This window comes from Microplitis mediator, chromosome 1 (assembly GCF_029852145.1).
Source record: "Microplitis mediator isolate UGA2020A chromosome 1, iyMicMedi2.1, whole genome shotgun sequence".
NCBI classification, from domain to species: domain Eukaryota; kingdom Metazoa; phylum Arthropoda; class Insecta; order Hymenoptera; family Braconidae; genus Microplitis; species Microplitis mediator.
The window spans coordinates 12504916-12527140 of NC_079969.1; the positions used below are offsets into that span (position 1 = coordinate 12504916).

Sequence of the window (22225 nt, forward strand, 5' to 3'; positions counted from 1 at the left end):
ATGGCCGACCTGTCAGCTGAAGGCAGAACGTGGTTGTATTGTTTATAGTATTCAAAAATGTAATTAATAAACGTACTTTCGACCAGGTATAAAGAAAAATCGTATACACCACAGGGGAAGATACCCGGGAAAAAATGATCAGACCTGACCATGCCTGTTCATGTATGATCAGGCCTGAAATTAGACCTGATCATGCCTGTTCATGTATGATTAGGCCTGAAATTAGACATGATCAGGCCTGATCATACCTGTCCATGCCTGTTCATGCCTGGTCATGTCTGAAGCGTTAAATACGCTCATGCCTGATCATACCTGTCCATGCCTGGTCATGTCTGTTCATGCCTGTTCATGTCTGAAGCGTTAAATACGCTCAGGCCTGATCATACCTGTCCATGCCTGGTCATGTCTGTTCATGTCCGAAGCGTTAAATACGCTCAGGCCTGATCATACAGTCAGGTCTGATCATGCCTATTCATACCTGTTCATGCCTGGTCATGTCCTTAGCGTTAAATACGCTCATGCCTGATCATACCTGTCCATGCCTGGTCATGTCTGTTCGTGCCTGGTCATGTCTGAAGCGTTAAATACGCTCAGGCCTGATCATACCTGTCCATGCCTGTTCATGCCTGGTCATATATGTTCATGTCTGTTCATGTCTGCTCATAGATCTAAAATTTTGTTGACCAAGAATCTATCACGTATAAGATTTTTATTACTTGAAGTTCATACGAAACTTACTTTTCAACTAAATCTCTTAGGTCAGTGGGTAGCGAGTTACACTTTCGAGCGCCAGGTCCACGGTTCAAATCCTGCACACGCCCGAATTTTTTATTTTTTTTATTTTTATAGCAATAATTATATACATGTATAATTGAATATAGTTATACATAATTATATATAATTATATAGGGCCATTTTTTATATATAATTTTTTTACCCGGATGGGCATGAACAGACATGAACATACCTGATCAGACCTGAGCATGCCTGGTCATTTTTCATGTCTGATCAGGCCTGAAGACTCATGTCTGTTCATGTCTGATCATTTTTTCCCGGGTAGTTGAAAGCCCTGCCCTGTGTGTCATGATGCCCTCGGCTTCGCCTCGGGCATCTTATCACACAGGGCAGGAATTTCAACTTTCTTCCCTTGTAGTGTAATATACTATTTTGGCTATCATTCCAAAAGCTTCTCTAAGGTATAAAAAAAATTCCATCCAAAGCGCAGCTTGATATCTCAATTCTTCAAGAATCTCAATACATTTATATTTTCCCATTTAAATAACAGGTAAAAAATTTTTTTTTACGTTTTCATCCGCTAAAACAACGAAAAATTTTTTTTCTGTATTTTTCATCAATCATTCTTATAGGAAATTTAATTCTCCAAAAAAAGTATTGAAATAATTTTTTCGTAATCCTAACGGTTAAAAAGTTATTGAGCTTTAAGTACTCGTTACTAAATAAATTTAAAGGAAGATAGTTTTAGAGCAACTCTTTAATGGAATTGACACCATTACTAAATAATTTATTTAATTTTTATAGATTTGAAATAATTTTCTACTTTTTGAAAACTTTTTTGGTGACTGCATATATTTATTTCGAAATTAATCAAACTCTAAACTGTTTATAATAATTAAATAATCTAATAATCGTTTATATAAATATGAATAATTTTTCTTATTGCAATTTGATATTTTTTCCTATGATCAGCAACTATTTGTAACAGATATTGTTTCTGTTCTTCATCTTTTGTCCTAAATTCATTATATTTTTCAATTAAAGCTAGTACTTGCGGTTGGATACTGAATTTAATTTTCTTCATATCTAACTAAATTTTCTTTTATTGTGATTATTTAAAGCTCAATAACTTTTTACCCGTTAAGATTACGAAAAAACTAATTCAATACTTTTTTGTAGAGAGTTAAATTTCCTACAAAAATATTTGATGGAAAATTCAGAGAAAATTTTTTCTCGTAGTTTTACTGGATGAAAACGTAAAAAAAAATTTTTACGTGTTATTTAAATGGGAAAACATAAATGTATTGAGCTTCTTGAAGAATTGAGATATCAAGCTGCGCTTTGGAGGGAATTTTTTTTCTACTTAAGAAAAGCTTTTGAGATGATAGCCCTTGAAAAAAAAAAGTTTTTTTTGGACTACTCTAATACATATATTAGGGTAGAACGAAAAAAAAATATTTTCTTTTTCTTAGCCTTAGGGTAGAACTTGTAGCTCATAAAAAAAAAAAATTTAAAAGAAAAAAAAATTTTTTTACTTAATATTTTGTGGTAGCCCACTGACTTCTAAAATAAGTAATGAATTAAAATTTTTGGTTGATGGGAAATTTTTTTTTTGACTTATAATCTTGGAAAACATCTAAGAATTAACAAATATGATCGCTTTAAACTCAACTTTCACTCCGGTACAAGTTATAAAGCATGTAATTTTTTCTACCTTTTTTTTTGAAATTACAATAATAGTCCAAAAAAATCATCGATTTTCTTAGCGGGAAGTTAAGAAATCAGTATTTTACACACCACGAAGGAAAGTAGGGTTGTTACGGGGTGGAATGCTCCCGCATTATATTTAAATTTAAATTCGACTCGCGCCAAGAGATCCGGCCTCCAACAATTATATAACTGTCAATACGGAAGATGATCTGTTGCTCAACACCGAGGTCGCTACTGTCAAAGCCCTCGGCATTTGTCATTTTAGGGGTTGGCCAATCTAAGCTGAGAGGGTACGAGGCCCAGAGATAACTAGCCATCGGTCTCTTGACTCGCAGCGACCGCCTTGGTCGGACGTATCTTCTATTTTCCACGACTATCACTCCTACTACATACTGCTGCTTCTCCTGCTGTTTCCAGATTATTCTGTACACAAATAATATCCGCAAGTGGTTCATAGTAGAAACAGTACACTCATTTAAAAGTCGTATTGTAGTATGGTGATATTATCTAGTAAAGTTATATTGTGGTAGAAATGTTATTTAAAAAGACCTTTATGTAGTAGAGATGAAACTCCGCCTACTCTTCTTTTGCTAACTTTATAGTCATATTGGGAGAATCATTTCATCTCCGTGCTAAAATTTGTAAGAATCGTACTATACTGCAACCCAAATCGTCTGGTAGGACAAGTAAACTTGTCGCACTCAAATTTACTTATCACATGCAGATTATCGTATAACCCACAAAAATGTCGCGGCAACAGTTGAATCAGCAAAAAGCTACTTAGCGAACAAAACAGCGAACACTAAAATAGTACTCATATCGCATTAATAATAAAAAGAAGTATGTTCAATTCGTGCGGTGTTGCTGATTACCCACACGAGCAAATGAGCGCACTCACTTCGTTCGTGTGCTCAACTTTGCTCTCGTGGGCAATAGACAACTTACCGCACTAGTTGTACAATATACTATTTTGAAATTGTCCCATTTAAAATCCATAAGAAAGTTAGGGTTTTTTTTTCCATTCTCTACAACTCAGCCACATTTCAAATTATCAGGTCGCCGATTACGGCATTTTGTAGGTAGTTTAATACTCTTCAAACGCCTCCGAGGTAATTTTACTCGGACTATAATTGTTTTTTCTGTATTGATTCTGAAAGTAATTTTTTTAATAATAATTTGGGTTTTTTGTAGATATTAACTAAATAACAATATTTGAAGTAAAAACGCAGATAACGATTGTTTCGGAAATTTTATTCTCTACAAAAAAAGGTTCTCTTAGTTAAGTGGCTCAAGTTATTCGTTCATGTGATATAGGGATTTTAATAATTTTGTAAATTAAATAGTTTTTAAAATATTCGACCAAATGCCATTTAATTTCAATTTTAAATTAGTAAATGATTTTCTTTTTATTAATATAATCCATTCATGAAAATCAGAAAGGTTAAAATTGATGAGCTTCGGAAAAATTTTAACAAATATTTTATTTGGATCTCATGTGGATTTTTACCTCGATTTCCCATGGGAATCTGCACCATGTCAAAATGGGAATCCAGGTACCCACAGTTTCCTACATGAATTCTTATATAAATCCATATACTCTTATATTAATTCCTATAGATTCTTACATTAAATCCATACTTTTCTACATGGTTATGTGTGCTCATGCCAAGTCATTCTCAGTCATGCAATACAATGCATGATCATTTATTTTCCGTTATACATAGTCATGCATGATTGGGTATGGATTGACATGCATCATGCATGACATTGCATGATTAGTGCAATGTCATGAATGATCATTCACAATTGAGCTTGGTAATGCATGATATTGCTTGAATTGTGCGTGACTATTCTTTCCTTGTCATGCATGCATCATGCATAGCCATGCGTGATCATGTACGATTGAGCTTGGCCATTATGCTTCATGCGTGGTGTTGCATGAATCATGCATGACTGTTCTTTCCTCGCCATTCATGATCATGCATGATTGAGCATAACTTACCACGATCATGCATGAACCATGCAAAGTTATGTCTGGATCACGCACGACCATCTCTGAATCATGCATGAATCGTGCACGATCACGCATGAATCAAGCATGATCGTGCATGACGATTTTTTCCCGGGCACTGTGCAACGTAGAGCCTACACTATCGCCACTTAGTATAGTACAGTTAACTATCCCAAGTGAATTTTTGCGGTGAACCGTGAGCGCAGTTGGTTCAAACGTCTACGTCTACTTGCCGCATCACAACGAAATAATTAAACCAGGATATTTCTTACCTTTGAGTTGAGTATTTTAAATTCTTGACTAGAATCACAGATCATCTCGATTCAAAATTGATTATACCTAACGAAAAAATATTTTACTCTTGGACAATTGATTATATTTTGGGACAAAATATTGACTTCTTTCACTTTAAGAAAATACTTCTTAATTCAAGAAACATATTATATCGGCTGAATAAAAAAATCTAATGCCAAGATGAATAACTTTAGGAAAATTTTGTTCTTGAACTAAGAAAATTTTCGTTTTCATTCAAAAATTAAAAAAAATATTCTTTCTGCAAGAAAAAATTTCTTGTGCCAGGATATCCTTTTTTCTGTGTACGCAATCGATGTCTCTAACTTTATAGTTCAATGGTACCGACAATACAGATATGGAGTAACAATAAATGTTCTTCATATTTTTTTGATTTTGATTCATTATCCTCAGAGCAACTAATACAAGTAAACTTCACAAAATATACAATGTAATAAAATCAGCAACATCAAAAATTATACAAAACTAGAATTCATTGATTCGAAACGAAATGGCTTTTGTACAAGGCATGGATTTTTTATTACCAATTAAATATAAATTTTTTACATCTTGTGGTTTTTCGTAACAAAAATTCTTGGTCCCTTTAAACATCAAATGCTAAAAATTAATATGAAAAATTAGAAATATTGTCATAATTTTTTTATTTTTATGTTCACCAAGTACACTAAGAGAAAAAAAAATTAAATTCAAGTAATTATTTTTCTTGTTTCTATAAATAATCAAAATAAGTGAAATTTTCTAAAATTAAATTGATAGTTATTATTTTGAGAAGACTTTTGCTTCACTTGAGTAATAAGTTTCTAGAAGCATCAACTACTTAAAGCAAGCAAAATATTTCTTCAATTTATTTGATACGTTCTCAAATTTATTACAATTAAAAACTTCAATAAACTAATTATTTGATTAATTAAAAAAAGGAATTGAAGGAAGACATAGTTAAGAATTAGAAAAAAATTATTGCACTAAGAAAAAAATTTTTTCTTATAACAAAATGAAATTTCTTATTGGCATTGATAAAAATATCAAATATATTAATTTTTTCAAGAGCTACTTCTATAAGCTATCAAATATTTTAGTTTTCTTATTTCGCTGTGTTAATTAATATTTAAGATGATAAACATCGACAAATAACTCAAGAGTTCATTCAAAACATGATTCCTAATTAGACACTATGACTGCGCGAACTAAAGCTTAGGCCATAAGTCTCGCGTAATCGGTCTAGTTTCGAATGTCAATTACTTATAAAAAAAAATGTTTGCTAAGGTATGAAAATAATCAGAACAACATTAGATAAAAAAAGGCATATCTAATAATATTTTTTCGACAGAATGAAATTTGTTTGTTCCCTGCTTAAAAAATCCGATAGATTCTGATAGCTGTATGTATAAGGCCCTATACTTTACTATAGCACTTCTCATAGAACTCATTCATTCTTATAAAATCTCTATGGGAATTTATGAGAATCTATAGGATTCTATGAGATTTTCTAAACAGGGTTAGTAATAAGTAGGGCTGTACATCTAAACCGGCTTAACCGGTTAAAAAAGTTAACCATGTTAATTAGCTAGCTAGCTCATAAACTTAGCTGATTAAACCAGTTAACTTGATTTGCTTGGCCAACTCCAAAATTAAATTAAATATCTCAATTTTTCGACAGCAGGAAATATTATTCCTGCTGAAAAAACTGTTTGTTGTCAGAAAATGCGAATCTGTTAAAATTTCTCTATCAAAATAGAGATATCACTAGAGGACTTAGTAAGTTACTAAGTTAAAATTATAAACAAAACTATAATTTTAATTCAATAATCTTATAAATTGTTATTATTTTATTTTAAAATTGTTTTATGTATTTATATTATAATTGCTGCTTCAGATTAAAATTTTTTTCAATTAGATTATCCCTAATTGTCTCCTAACATTGAATAGCAAATTAATAAAAAATTAAATTAATCATTTCAACCCATAGCCAATTTTAATTAACCGGTTAAACCTTTGGTTTAGCCAAGCAAATCAAGTTAACCGGTTAAATCAGCTAAGTTGATGAGCTAGCCAGCTAATTAACCTGGTTAACGTTTTTAACCGATTAAGTCGGTTTAGATGTACAGCCCTAGTATTGAGCAAGTAAATAAAATACTTGAATAAAGTAATTATTTTACTTATTGATTGAAGAAAATAATTGCTTGGCGCTATTTTAGTAACTGAAATACTTAAACTAATAATTTTTTCTTGAAAATATAAATTTTTTTCTCTCAGTGTAGATAGGTCATTATTTCTTACATGAATGTTTGATCATGTTGCTCATGAATCATCGTCGATCGCCGAGATTGAATTATACCTGTTTGTTGGTTGTATAATTCTCGCATAAGATTGTCCTTCTCTTGCTCGAGTAATGCAATTTTATAATTTTGTTTGTTTACTTCCTATTATAAAATTATATAAAAAAAAATTTTTTTAAATCGCTGAATTTAAATACTTTTTCATTACCTCAGTCAATCTGTAATTTTGATGTTTTAATTGAGTGAGAATATCCTGGTTTAGTTGTGTTGAAGATCTATTCAAAAAAGCTAAATTCATATGGAGAGGAAGACCACCTCTTTCCCAACTATTTATAAGAGCTGCTAGGTGACGATTTACTTCAAGAATGCGTGCACGTTGAAATTCTAATCGTTCTTGTTGAGATTCAGTCCATTGTTCCTATGCCAAGAAAACATTTTTTTTTTTGTTTAATTAACTCATTAATTACTAACTTCACCCTTCAGCACTCTCGTGAAACCCACCACTATCATTGCTCTCGTGATGAGAAAAATTCTCACATACTCTGCGCACACTTGCGCGTACGTGGATCCATTTTATTTTAAATATTTACACGCTGATAGAAATAAATTGAAAATTAAGAATAACAGCCGTTTGTATACACCTTGCCCATAAATGAACAGTTTACGAAAACATCCGAATCGAGCCGACCATACTCGATTCCTAACTTTATACACCTTATCTTACTATAGTGGTGAGAAAAAATCTCACAGAGCAACAATAAAAATTCTTTTAAAAAGTACTGTAACAGAATAATTAAATGATACTGTTGTAATCTAATAGAGCATTAAATTTTTGGCAGAAAAAATATCAAGCATACATTAAATTTGAAATTTTAGAAAAAATTGAGATAACATATGAGTGTGAGAAAAAAACTCATAGCGAGAGCGCTGAAGGGTTAATATATCCTCTCAATATTTACCACATAAGAAGCCATTTCACCGAGATGCTTTATTTTATCTTGAGTTGTGGAAATTTGTTTTAAGTACCAATCTCTGGCTTTCTCGATCGCCCCAAATCCTTGAAGTAAAATATCTTTTTCTTCTTCAATTTGTTTTATTCTTTTCATCTATAGTTAAAATTATCATCAATAGAAAGTGTACGGCTAAACTTACATTCAATATCGTGTATTGATTTACAAGTGAAAATATATTATATCATTAAATTATTTGATAAGACTTTTCCTCGCGGTTTTTGCAATACTGTTTAAATACCGTAAATAAAGTAAACTATAGTAGAAAGTAAGCAGGTTTACCTATTCGCGGGATTTACACTGTGATTTTGAGTTTATACGGTTTTTCTACTACGTTTATACGGTTATCCTACTAAATGTATACAGTGTTTCTAGGAATTTTATAAAATGATTGAAAAAATATTAGATTGTGAAACAAAAATAGAAAACTCCAATTATGTCCTGTATGTGATCTAATTGATTAGGAGCATCACTTGGACGAATCGATTATTGTTTTTTATTGATGAAAAAAACCTGGCGACTGCTGGACACGAACCCGGGTCCTTCCGATTCTAAGTCTCAGCTACTTTCCACTGCACTGACGCACGTACACTATCGCGTTAAAATAGATGGTATATTTATTAAGGTACCAAAGAAAAATTGAAGAAATTATAAACCCACGATATCATGATTGAATATTATAAATATTCTTGGTCAAATATATTATTTAATCTTATTCAAAAATTATATTATAGATTTCTTAAGATTTAACTAAATTATCCCCGAGCTGCTCTAAGTTTAGAATTTGGCTTGAATAATCAGAGCGCCTAAAGGCTCGGAAAGTAGAAAATTTATCAGGGAATGAACAAGCGGATAATAGCTTGTTGGGAACCCGAAAGATAACAAGTTGAGGAAGCCCTTTACATAGGGTATGGGGAGAAGTAGCGTCCCACCACTTATCCATAAGCAAACATGTTGACCAGCGCTGGGAGACTGGTACCACGGGAGGCCATTCCAAGCCCACTGCGGCTAGAGTCTCTTTATTTCCTGAAATGGTAGTAGTGTTGGCCCAAGCAAGGTAGGACTCGTGATGGCTGTAGTTAGATACCACACACAATAAGGATTTTTGAGTATACCTCCGGTTAATGTCCACCTTAGTCGTCACTCGATTAAATTTTTCGGCTAAGAGTGTCGTCTAGGTGGAAGATGGGGACGACCCCGCAGCGCGTGTATGCCCAAAAGGGCGAGGAAACGGTCTCCGGTAAAACGGAGGTGGGTTTCGGTCCCGTTACGATAATTAATTAATTTAACTAATTTATTTGTGCTGAAGTAAAATAATAGTTTACAGTTTTACAAAAGACTATAATAGTACATTGCATAGCGAGTGGGTTAGGTGAGTTTTTATACGGGAAGCACAATGTTTTTAACACGAGTTGTAGGTGCACGCGCATGAGCGCCAGCGAGTGCTTAGTGTGCACCGAAGACGAGTGCTAAGAGCATTGTGTTTGACGGATAAAGACTTAACCCACGTCCTATGCACTATACTTTATTCAATAATTGTCTGATTTTTGCGAATTATTATATCAGTAAAGTAAACCCTAAAGCAGGTGGAGTTTATATGATACTAGTTCTAGACTCCTCTCACCACTAATTTCTTATCAATTTTAATTAATAAATAATAACCAGCGTATCTATACTTACGTAGACACTAATATCAAAGTTGTTAGATTGATTGTACTACTCATTCTGAATATATCTAGTGTTGAGATTATTTGCTTTAGTGATAATAGGAGAGTTTGTTTTTGAGAACGGTCGACAATGAGTTAATGACTTTTGAGGAATGTGTTTATGGATTCAAATGCGGTTGTTTATGACCCCATAAACACACGTCGTTGAGGAACATGGGACGCCATTTGCTTTTTGATGAATTATTAACCACTGATTGGTAAACGGTCATTAAGAGTTTGCTTTGCAGATATGATAAGTAGCAGTAATCAGACATGCGTTGAATAAAATACAATAAAATTTCATAAACTTTTATAAAATTATTTTTTCACGAGATATATTAGTTCTAGGGAATCGTTACCATAACTATACTATATAAAGACGATATAAATACAATATTAAGGGTGTGTTCCACTAAGCGTTCACAACGATCACGCTCACGACCGCGGTTTTCCCCGTTTCACTTGTTTGCGAGCGTTACAATCATAAGCTCAAGTGGAACGGATTATGGAGCATTGATGTTGATGTAAATATTACAAATGGCGAGTTTGAAAAAATATAAAGCAGGAGCTTGAAAAGGTTAGGTCACGATTTGTAAGTCTTAATAATAATATTTAAGAACTATTAGTTAACTTGATGTAATTAAAAAAAATATACAATTAAAATTTTTATGTTTCATTTTAGTAGGGTATTTTTATAATTTACGTTTAAATGTAATTAAAATGTCTTTAACGGCGACAATTGAATATTTTTTGGTGCATCGCAATAATGCTTCAGAAACTACTTTATCTAGTTCAGATGAAGAGTGGAATGCAATTTTACGAAATTACGATCGTGAAAAGCGAAAACTTAGGCCACGTATGTTAATTATGAGAGTGTAATTAATAGTTATTAGCTTATAAGCTTTCACTAACGTTTCTCTTTCCGAATCGTATAAGACAATTTTTTCTGTCGCCGTGTTTAAGTTTAAAAGATTGCGCGCTAAATTTCTCAACGTCCACTTCGATCCACCTCTTAAGGTAGGTCGTTGTGAGGTTGGCGTAAGCGAAAATAATAACGTCATTAGTGACGTTTTCGTCACGACCACAACGACCGTGGTCGTCATGTGGAACGGCTGAAGGAATATTTTGAGCATTGTAAACGCTTACTGGAACGCACCCTAACACAATAGAAACACAGTATAAATTTAGTATGAATACAGTATAGACAAGATATAAATACATTACTGATATGATATAAACACAGTTTGAATTTCGTATTAACCCAGTATAAATGCGTCTAAAATAATTCACAAATATACTGTTTATAGCTCGTAGATATTCTGATGTTATACCGTAACAATACGTATACCTCCCAAATACGGTTGTGTCAAAATCGCGAGGGTTGATTATTTAATAACTCAACAGCAATAAGTTTTTTACCATATTAAAATCAATGCCATTTTGCAAAGTGTGCCGTCTAGACTCTTTTTTTCTTGAAATTATTTTCTTTTGAGAAATTCCAAGATGATTAGATTGTATATCTATCAATTTATCATCTTTTATATTTTTTTGAGACTTTAACAAACTTCGAGAGTCAACAGTATAGTTTGTATTCGATACTTGTTTTTTTTTAAGACATTTTTCTTCGTTCAACATAAGTCCGACTTGCCAATTATGTAAAGTTGTTCTTATTTCTGATTTGTCAAAATTACGGTCTGCGTTAAGTAGTCGACCGTCAGTCGCAGCACCGGTTCTTGGGGGTTTCGGTGGACCAAACATTTTTAGTGATTTTACATCAGTAATTGATTTTCCTTTAAACATATCCAACGAAATATTTCGCGAATCATTACGAGATTCGGATAATTGAGGCATACTAAATGTACGTTGTTGTAATATGGCATTATTAGGTCGTATTGTGGCTGTATTCGGAGACGTTAATAAATTTTTCATAGGACTATTTATCATCAAATTCGATGCTGAAAACGGGGTAACAAATTGATTTTGACTATTCGAAGACTCCATATCTTTTTGCTTCTGTTGTAAGCATATTTTTAAACCAGTACATAAACGTTCGAATGTTAATAATCCGTTGGATGGAGTTACTTTTTTTAAATTTTCAAGAACATTTTTTGGTAGTTCCTGCGTGCCATCGTCTTGCCATCGTTTTTCAATATCTAAATATTTTATAAATCCAGTATTTTCATGGTCCATTATTTGAAACAATACTCGCATAGCATCTACGAAGCTCCTTGGAAGTTCGTCAGCTTTCAATGATTGTACTTGTGCCATTTTTTTTTTTTTTCTAACTATTTATTTTTTTATAAAAACGTTTATTTTCAAGGCGCTGTAACAAACATAAAAATATTGCAAATGATGTAAAGATATATTTTTTGACATCAGAGAAATACATCTTATACAATATTAATAGAAGTGTAACAGTATAAAATATAATAATTTCTTAATATTTTGATAAATATTTAACACTAAATTGAATTTTTTTTAATAGTATTTTCACGTTACGCATTTTTATTTGAAGCCGTCGATTGACTTTCTGAGCAACAACAGAAAAGTAGTAATCGCAATGGCGTCTTCTCATGATTGGTATTAGTCGTCGTTATTGTAGTAAGAGAATTTAATCAAGTCAACTAAAACGCTTGATCCTTGATCTACCCTGATTAAGAAAAGCGATTTGGAATGATTAAAAAAAATTTTTTTCAATACTTTTTAATTCTTTCATAAACTTCAAACATTTCTAATTATTAAGCAATAAATCAATTCGAAAAGTTCCAAATCACTCGTTATTCAATAATATGGGGAAATTGTAAGTTATTCACTTTTCTGAATACAGCACAATAATTTTTTATCACTAAATAATAGTCGGATTTTCTAAATGTTGAAAGACTTAGGACGATTCGAAAATATAAAGTTTTTTTCAAATACTCTTAAATACTTTATAATCACTTAATAATAATTGAATTCCATTTTATACGGAGATCCAGAAGAATTGAAAAACGTTACAATTTTCAAATACTTTGAAATTTTTGTTTAATAGCTATAAATAATACTAAAATTTCGATTCATGAAGAGATTTAGAAAAATGCAAAAATACTCTATTTTTTTTAATACTTCAAAATACTTTTCAATCACTAAAAAATACCTGAACCCCATTTTTTAGGGAGATTTGGAACGGTTTGAAATTATTGAAGTTGTAAAATGCTTTCCAGCTTTTTTCAATCACTAAATAATACACAGTTGGAAATTATTTGTCAAATTTAACACAAACTGTCGGTTTCAAACGGTCTACATAAATCTTTGCGTTTATGTTCAATAATTAAACACGTAGAATCTGTTGTTTTGATATTTTTTCTATGTAAATGTACTCTCTTAAATTGAATCAGTAAAAATGTTACTGATTTTTCCAGTAGTTACAAAATTTACTGAAAGATCATTGCTCGAAAATTTGATGATTTTTGGCCTGTCAAAATTTTATTGTTGATTCGATCGAAATACTGAAGGTTCATGGCACGTAGAAACATATATAAAAGAAACTGCAACTTGAATCAAATCAATCGGACGATTTGTCTTCGAGTTATAATTGCAGCACTTTTGAAAAATGTTTTTTCGAGAACCGATAAGCGGCCGCTCTTCAGAAGGCTGTAACTCAAAAAAACTATTCGAGATATGCACTTTAAATTTTAGTATGTTATTTTTGAAGGTATAGACTGTCGAAGTATGCAAAAAAAATGGATTTTTTCAAAATTTCATACTAGAGGTCCCCCTTAATGCTCCAGCGAAAAATGACTTTTGTCTGTCGACTTTATTGATATTCCTGAGTTTAAAAACCTGAAGTATTTAAAAAATAAGTCTTTAAAACAACATATGTGTAGTATTTATTCATTAACGAAAGACATTCTTATGTATTTCAAATATTATCGTCATTGACAAGTGATATAGAATTGTCTTATGTAGTATAAGAAAAGTTATATTAAACTATAACCATTTTTACAATTTTTTTGTATCCCTGATTAAGAAAAATGATTTAAAATCATCCAAAACAATTTGAATCGATTAATATATAGGTACGCACTTAGCATGGGTTAATAGTATATTGCATACCGAGGCCAATAAAATAAGAAAAGTCTTAGATTACATGTAATTGTTGGCCGAGGCAAAGCCGGGCCTGACAAACATGTGGTCTGAGGCTTTCCTTTCTACTGGCCAAGGTGTGTATACGATTTTTCTGCTCGACGGAGCCGGAAAGATGCAACTTCGTCTTGTCCTTTTAAAAGACATCTTAAAGTTGTATCTGTGCTACTTGGGTTTCAATCACTAAAAAATGTATTAATCACTTTAAATACTTTTGTAATTGTGTTGAAAATTTCGAAAGATTAAAAAATATTCAAGTTTTTTTAAAACCTTTATTAATTACTTTTTTAATCAGGGTAATGTGGCAATATTACATACCACTGTTGTCATTAATGACCATTTTTTTGTTCTTCAAATGATGACCCTAGAACCCCTAGAATGATAGATGTTTGCATTCTAAGGTCTAGGATTATCGTTTCAAGAATAGGGCTCATGTAAATACAATTAGCCTTTTATTTCAGCCGCATTCATGACAAAATTCGCTAGGGACGTGAGGGTACGTATGGACATAATCCTGAAGTTAGCAGACACTTAAAATTTTCGGATTTTTTTTTTTTTTCAACAAATAAATTGCAAAGAAAAAAGAACTTAAAATGTACGCATGTAGAAAATTAAAAAAGCTATGAGTGCAATTTTTTAAATATTTTTTTTTTGTATATTTTCTTTTATAAAGAAAATAGATGTCGGTTAACTTCGCCTTGACAAAAAGAAACGATTCAATATGATTAGAAACGATTTAAGGTAAGGGGCCCAGTTTCTGACCTCTTTAGAGTGCCGGTTGGGGTTATACTATAGTAATTAATGCAAGATTTAATTTAATGAGAAAAAGAATAATTCTATCGACTAGTTTATGATTTGTCAAATAAAGTCATGCGCGTAAAATAATTATTTCAATTGAATTAATAATTTAAATTGACGTTTTAAAAATTGACATTCAGAGACTTAGTTTCTGACCCTCAGAATTTGTCAGGTCGCAGTTTCTGACCCTCAAATTACACAAACCATGATTAGGTTATGAAGTACTTATCAAGTTTCAATAAACTAAAACTATTATTTAGATAAATAAATTAAATGTTTATTATAACAAAAACATAATTTTTCCATATTTAAAATATAAATAATTAAAGCCACTTTAGCTAGCGTCTGTTCTCATTATTTTTCATCGTGGCTCGTCTTTTTTTTTCAAACTCTTGAATAAAAAAACAATGAAAAAATTTATTTTGTCATAATAAAAATATTATTCAACTAAAAGAGTCATAACAATTTAAATATTATCGAAATTGACATTATTTTTACAATAATTTTATCACTCCAAGAATATATACTTTCAAGATCTAATTACTTATGATCTTTTATTTTTAAAAATGAATATTAAATGTTAATTTATCACTGTGTTATGAATAATAGTAGAAAATAATTTAAAAAAATTATAAATATTGCTATTTTTACATTTTATAGACATGTAATTAAACAGATAATCTTGCTCGCAGTAAGTTATAATTTTAGGGTCAGCAACTTCACCATAGCTTTAAAATTGAGCATACTTATTGACCCTCAAATTTTAACAACAAAACTAATTTTAATGTTTTATGAATGTATTAAAATAAATTTTAATTAAATATCGATCTATCCATCTATTTTTCGTTAAATTTTTTTACCTATATGATAATTAGTGCACAAATTCAATCGCCGTACTTCTTAACGTAAACTGTTTAGACTCGACTTAAAAAATGGCTTCCTCTGCCACTTATGGCTAAAATATTTGTTTTTATTCAGTTAATATTTTCAATGTTTTTCAAATTGCCATTAATTAGTCTCAGAATAAATTACAATGAATTAAGAAAAAATTGTTTTTCTTTTTAAAATTATAGTTTTTTAAGTAAGTAAGAAAAAAGTTGAAGAGGTCAGAAACTGGGTCTTTTGTGAATCGTTTTGTTTAATCAGAGTAGTATCATGTATGGACAAATGTCAAAAAATCAAAACAACATCCATAACCTTTAACTATCATTAATATGATCCTGAAGTTAACAGACAATTATAAATTTCCGGATTTATTTTTTTTCATCAAGTCAATTACAAAAAAAAAACTAAAAATATGCACATGTAGAAAATTTAAAATACTCTAAGTGCAATTTTTCCAAATATTTTTTTTTTTTATAATTTGTTGTTTTTAAAAAAATTAATAAATTATTAGACGTCGGCTAACTTCAGTATCATTCATTAATTAAGAGCATCGATTTTGCAAAAAATAAACATTTCTATGAACAAAATTTTAATTCTTGTGAAAGGCTGAAGAATTGTTATTATGGATATGACAGATTCACGATAACGTGACAACGGTTATGTTTTCATTCCGTTTCCAAGATCGTCGACTGATATTAATAAATCTTTAAATTTGATAGTAGCCCATAGTCGCATTATTTTTAACGTAAAAAAATAACTAAATGTACACATATTTGTGGTAAATATTTAATAAAATTTAATCAATATAAGAATTAAACTACCTTTCAACCAACTCTTTTTCGTTACCAATTGTACGTGATTCCTGACAACCCAGCCATCTCATCAGCTGTATCGTGGAATTTCTGTTAATTCTTTTATGGCACAATATTGCACCCCGAACATCATTTGATAATCAGTTCATTTTATTTTTTAATTACAATATTTTTTAATGGACACCTGTCAGTTTGTTATTTCGTTTTTTTGAATTTGGTCACTTTAGGTGATAGGTGGAAGGTCGATTTACTCTAACTGTGAATTGTCATTAACTTGAAAACTCAAATTGGCGACGATCTGCGGCCAATGTATTAGACGGCAAAATGACTGCAAAAGTTAATGAGCAAGATTTGCGACTAAATGAAAAGCAAACTTTCGCTAGCGTTTGGTTATTCTATTGCCGCTTTTGGAAGATAAGTTGATGGAAAGTATTACTGGAACATTGCGAAAAAGTAACTGATGAAGTTGCTTTAAGTTTTACAAGAAGTTAGCGTCAACCCTGATAGCCACACTTTGCTCAGCAAGTTCTGCAGTGAAACATTGGGCGTGTTCGGCTGAACTACCCTAATAGCCACTTTGCATTGAAATTGACGGTAATTTAATGTTGAAATTACCTGAAATCTGCTGCCCGAATTTGCAGACAATTTCACAGCAAAAGTTGAAAATAAAAATTTGCGGTTAATTTTTCTTCAATTTTAAGGTAAACTTGTACGAAAAAAAACGGTCGGTAATGTTCATTCTTACCATTTCAAAAGGTAAGCAAATTTATACATAAAATTGTCTACAAGTTGAGCGTAAAAATATACTTAACAATTTTTCAAGTCAAATTAACGATAAATTGACATAAAATTTACCTGAAAATTAAAGACAACTTTTTTCTAGTCAACTTTTGAAGTGAATTTGCATTCTAATTCGGGCATTGAATTTACCTCAAATTCAATAGCAAGTTGCATACAACTTGTCGTAAAAAACGGAAAAATCCGAAGTTGACGGGAATTTGAAGAAAAATTCAACGAAACTTTTGTACAGTAAACTTTTGTTCAAGCAAACTGTGCTATTAGGGTAAGTCCTGAGTAAACTTCCCTACAGTTTAGTAGGGTCCCTAAGAGGGATCCGAACGATAATGTTGCCAACGCAACGAATACAAACAAATTTAAAAGCAAAATTGGTCAATAACAAAATATATACATTCAATAGCTTATATTACACTAAATGAAGTACAAATCGAAATAAAAACTTTAGATTGATATAACACTCACACTTTAATAGTAAAATGTTATATTTGAACAAAAAAACAAATAGTATGAATGACAAACTCTTTAAAAGTATCTAAATTTCATTTTGCAAAAAAGATACAACCCTGATAGCCACACTCTGAATATAATTGCCCCTAATAGCACAGTTTGCTTTAGCAAAAGTTTACTTACAAAAGTTGTCTTGAATTTTTCGTCAAATTTCCGTCAACTTCGGATTTTTCCGTTTTTTACGACAATCTGTGTGTAACTTGTTATTCAATTTGACGTAAATTCACTACCCGAGTTAGAATGCAAATTTACTGCAAAAGTTAACTAGAAAAAAGTTGTCTTTAATTTTCAGGCAAATTTTATGTCAATTTAGTGTTAATTTGACTTGAAAAATTGTATAGTATTTTTTTACCCTCAAATTGTAGACATTTTTATGCGTAAATTTGCTTACCTTCTGAAATGGTAAGAAAGGACATTACTGACTTTTTTTTCTAGTAAAAATTTACCCTGATAGCCAAGTTGTTATGTCCTCAGTCAAGGTTACTAGAATAGGTAACCTATTCTAGTAACCTTGTCCTCAGTGGCCTCAGGTGCCTCCACCTGTTAATTAATTAGTGAACTTGAGATCCATAAATAGGCGCGCATTTAAATTTCATTTGAAATTATATATTAATATCTTGCAACACTTATTGCGTCTTATCAATATTCAGTCAATAGTTTAAATAATAAATCGTCGTGGCACATACTTATTAAATTATATATTTTGATTATAAGAAACTTTAAATAAATAGATAAATAAATCTTTTTTTTGTATTCAGCGAAATATAAATACAGTTTGAGTGGTACCCGATACTTAAAACCTAAACAAAACACACGCATAAAAATCATGAATAGGCCCTTGTTCTATAGTTAACAGTAAATATGGTTATAAACAAATGCATACTCTATAAACAAATAAGAAAAAGATATATTTAATCAATAAATGTTACTTATAAATGAAAACCATATCACAAGAACTCAACTATTATTGTTAATATATATACATTAGGGTGAGCCAAAAAAACCAACCTATTGAATTTATGTCTTAAAAAGGACCTATATATCGAGAAAAAAATTCTCCCATTGGGCAAAATTTTTAGCTCAATTTTAAAAGGTGGCGGTAGCCATTTGAAATTTCCCATTTAAATAACATGCAGAAAAATTTTTTTTGATTAAAAATATTATAACTTTTAAACCATGTGAGACAAAAATTCGGCTCTAGAATATTCTTGTAGGGCATTAAATTTCTTAAAAGAAACTCCTGGGAGTTGAATTTGTAAACTTGATATTTTGTATACTAACAGGCTACCAAAGTCTAGAGTAAACAGAATCATACAAATTTAAGGCTTTATTTGGATTTTCCAAATACTTTTCTTTTGCTGTGATCGATAACAAAATATTATTTGTTACAACGTGGATATTGTTGGTGATTTCATTGCACTACATGTAGAACAAATTTTCTCGTAATATTGATATTTTTAATAATAAAGCCTTAAATTTGTATGATTCTGTTTACTCTAGACTTGGATGGCCTGTAAGTATACGAAATATCAAGTTTACAAATTCGACTCCCAGGACTTTTTTTAAAGAAATTTAATGCCTTACAAGAATATTCTAGAGCCGAATTTTTATCTCACACGGTTCAAAAGTTATAATATTTTTAATCAAAAAAAATTTTTTTGCATGTTATTTAAATGGGAAATTTCAAATGGCTACCGCCACCTTTTAAGATTGAGCTAAAAATTTTGCCCAATGGGAGAATTTTTTTCTCGATATATAGGTCCTTTTTAAGACGTAAATTCGATAGGTTGATTTTTTTGGCTCACCCTAATATACATATTAAATAAAGAGTGACTCGTATAATAAATGAATTAATAGAAATATAGAAATATAGCATTAGAATAATTATAATGGTGTTTCATGATAAATAATAATGTCAATCGTATTGAATAATTAAATATAGAATAATTGACTAAAAGATTGTATTTAAGTACAGGAAAATAGAATATAAATAATATAAGTAGTAAGTAAAATCATAGAACAGATAAATAAAGAACGTAGATGTGTAAACTCATATCTCATACGTGTATTAGTAGGAAGTATAAATGTATAAGTATATAATTAAAAAGAACGTTGATATGTATAAGTACATATATTGCATAAGTATGTGTGTGAGTATGAGAATGGTGGGAGAAGTCGAAGAGTGGAGAGTCAGAGATCTCTTTGCGGGTGATGTAACTTCACTTCTCTCCGAGAACTATTGACGAGCACAACTTTTATTACTGATCAAATCTTATCTACACTTTATAATAAAACTCAGTCTTCAGATAAAAGTTATTTTATCAATTACATCTATCCTTATCCATAATTTCATTATTTCATTAAATAATAATCATAATCATAATCATCATCATCATCATAGTCAACAATAAATTTATCACTGTTTTCAAATTCAAAATTGGTCCCGCGTGACAACGAACTGCCCACTGTCCAGGAGGTGGCGTCAGCTCCGATCCTAGTAACCTCCCAGGACATAACAAAGTTGGCGTGAAACTCTTACAGCCGCAACCAAGGTTACTAGAATTCTAGTAACCTTGGGTATCACCACATACCAAATACAGCAGTAGCTTGAAGTTAACTTACGGTAGTTGCCGTTAAGGTGGCTATCAGGATCCTTACTTTTGTCCGCGATTATACGAACGTTTTTAACGTGATTATTTCGAGGTTAACCAAAGATAAACAATTGTCTTTGTTTGTTAATTTAAATTATGTAGTGTATAAAGTTACTGAAAGTAAAAAAAAAAAGAAGTTAAAACATGATTGTCCCTCTTGCTCATCAAGTAAATGCTCAGCCTCGCACTACGGACATAATTATTGAAGAAAATGTGTCTTTTTATCAAATGGGTCTCTCACAGTGCATATTAAACGGCTTAGTAACTTGCGGTTTTGAAAAACCTTCTCCTATTCAACTGAAAGCAATACCACCGGGAAGATGTGGTTTCGGTAGTTACATTTGCCAAATAAAATTGTTTAATTTTTTATATAGTAATGGTTCTTAAAATTTTTTTAGATTTGCTTGTTCAAGCGAAATCAGGAACTGGCAAAACTGCTGTTTTTGGCATTATTGCTTTGGAAATGATTAATTACAATTATTCTTTTCATCAAGTTTTGATCTTAGTTCCTACTCGAGAAATAGCTGTCCAAATATCTCATGTTTTGACTTCCATTGGTTCTCAAATAAAAGGTAAGAAAGTTGACATCTCGTCTACACTTAGAGAAATCAAAATTAAATCCAAATAATTATTTCCCTTGTTACCCTAAGTACTCAGAATAAGTAATTTTTTTCTAAAATTAAATTTATAGTTCTTATTTTTAAGAAAACTTTTGCTTCACTTTAGTAATAAATTTCTAGAAGCATCAATTACTTGAAGCAAGCAATGATTCCTTCAATTTAGTTGATACCTTCTCAAGTTTATCACAATTGAAAGCTTCAATAAAGTGTTACATTCTGGGGTATTACCCCAGGTTGATTAAAAATATAAACCAATTTATATTATTAATTTAAATGTTCAGGTTTAACATCATTAGGGTATCTATAGACCCCAGGCGACAATTTCGAATTAAATGACATATTTTTGATGATATATTAACCAGGATATATTACATATTTTTTCGGCCATAATTTTATAAAAAAGTACTAAAATCTTGGATAAAACAGCGATTTTTCAAATTTTGAGATCTTTAATTGGATTCATCCCAAAATCTACTAGTTCTACGGTAGTGGCTTACATAACTTCTTTTGTAGGGAATCGAATTCCCTACAAGAAAAGTCCCGTACATTTTTGTGGTAAACTTAGTAGTTTGTGAGTAAAGTAAAAAAAACCATGAAACTCGAGAAAAAATTAACTTTAAAATTTTTTATCGGTGAGGCCACAAAAAATGGGCATTTTCTGGTTTTTTAGTCAACTCATCTCTACTTTGCACTTATTGATGGAAAGGTCAATGTTGCCAGGTAATTTTACAGCTTAATGTACCCCCAAAAACCCTGGAAATTTTCAAATTGATCCATTGAACCGTTTGTCCGGTCCGATTGCTCAATGTTTTGCAAAACAATTAAAGGAACAAGTTTTGTTCCTTAAATTGTGTAATCGTTATCAAAATGAAAAAATTAATTTTTTTTGGATTTTCTTTAATTTTTGCGTTAGTTATTCAGTAAATGTGAGGTAAAGAGAAAAAAAAAAAAATTTCCAAAAAAACGAAAAAAAAAACAAGAATTTTTTTACTTTTTTTTTACGTTTTACTCGGGGTTTTTTAACTTCTCGCTAAGAAATCGAACGATTTTCGAAAAATTGGGAAGTTATTGTTTTCACCCCGATTTGCGAAAATCGAAATTTCATCGGATGTCGACGTTTTGAGGTCCTAGGAAGCTATTCTGACTATTTTCAGAATGATGTCCGAGTGTCTGTATGTACGTGTGTGTGTGTGTGACCGGTCTATAACTTTTTAACTAATGAACCGATTTGGATGGTTAAGGCGGCAATCGAAAGAGCTTGTTGGCCAT

General features: G+C 31.0%; 2 protein-coding genes across 5 annotated transcripts in view; one reads left to right on the top strand and one right to left on the bottom strand.

Moving 5' to 3' along the window:
* Positions 1 to 5119: 5119 nt before the first annotated feature.
* LOC130669174 (suppressor APC domain-containing protein 2) lies at positions 5120 to 16727 on the bottom strand. The gene is made up of 6 exons (XM_057471940.1): positions 16390 to 16727; positions 11180 to 12083; positions 8004 to 8150; positions 7253 to 7462; positions 7046 to 7188; positions 5120 to 5365 (listed from the first exon to the last, which is right to left on the bottom strand). Exons 2-6 carry the CDS (start codon positions 12026 to 12028, stop codon positions 5359 to 5361), a joined length of 1356 nt encoding a protein of 451 aa, XP_057327923.1. The 5' UTR covers positions 12029 to 12083; positions 16390 to 16727; the 3' UTR covers positions 5120 to 5358.
* Positions 16728 to 20298: 3571 nt separating this feature from the next.
* LOC130668464 (probable ATP-dependent RNA helicase DDX20) overlaps positions 20299 to 22225 on the top strand; it is a 34308-nt gene continuing 32381 nt past the window's right edge. For 3 of the 4 annotated variants that reach the window (XM_057470781.1, XM_057470798.1, XM_057470772.1), the window contains exons 1-2: positions 20299 to 20667; positions 20735 to 20908. In XM_057470781.1, coding sequence (XP_057326764.1) covers positions 20481 to 20667; positions 20735 to 20908 — 361 coding nt within the window. In that variant the 5' untranslated portion in view covers positions 20299 to 20480. The remainder of the gene's footprint in view (positions 20668 to 20734; positions 20909 to 22225) is intronic. The other variant, XM_057470805.1, reaches the window with a different exon arrangement.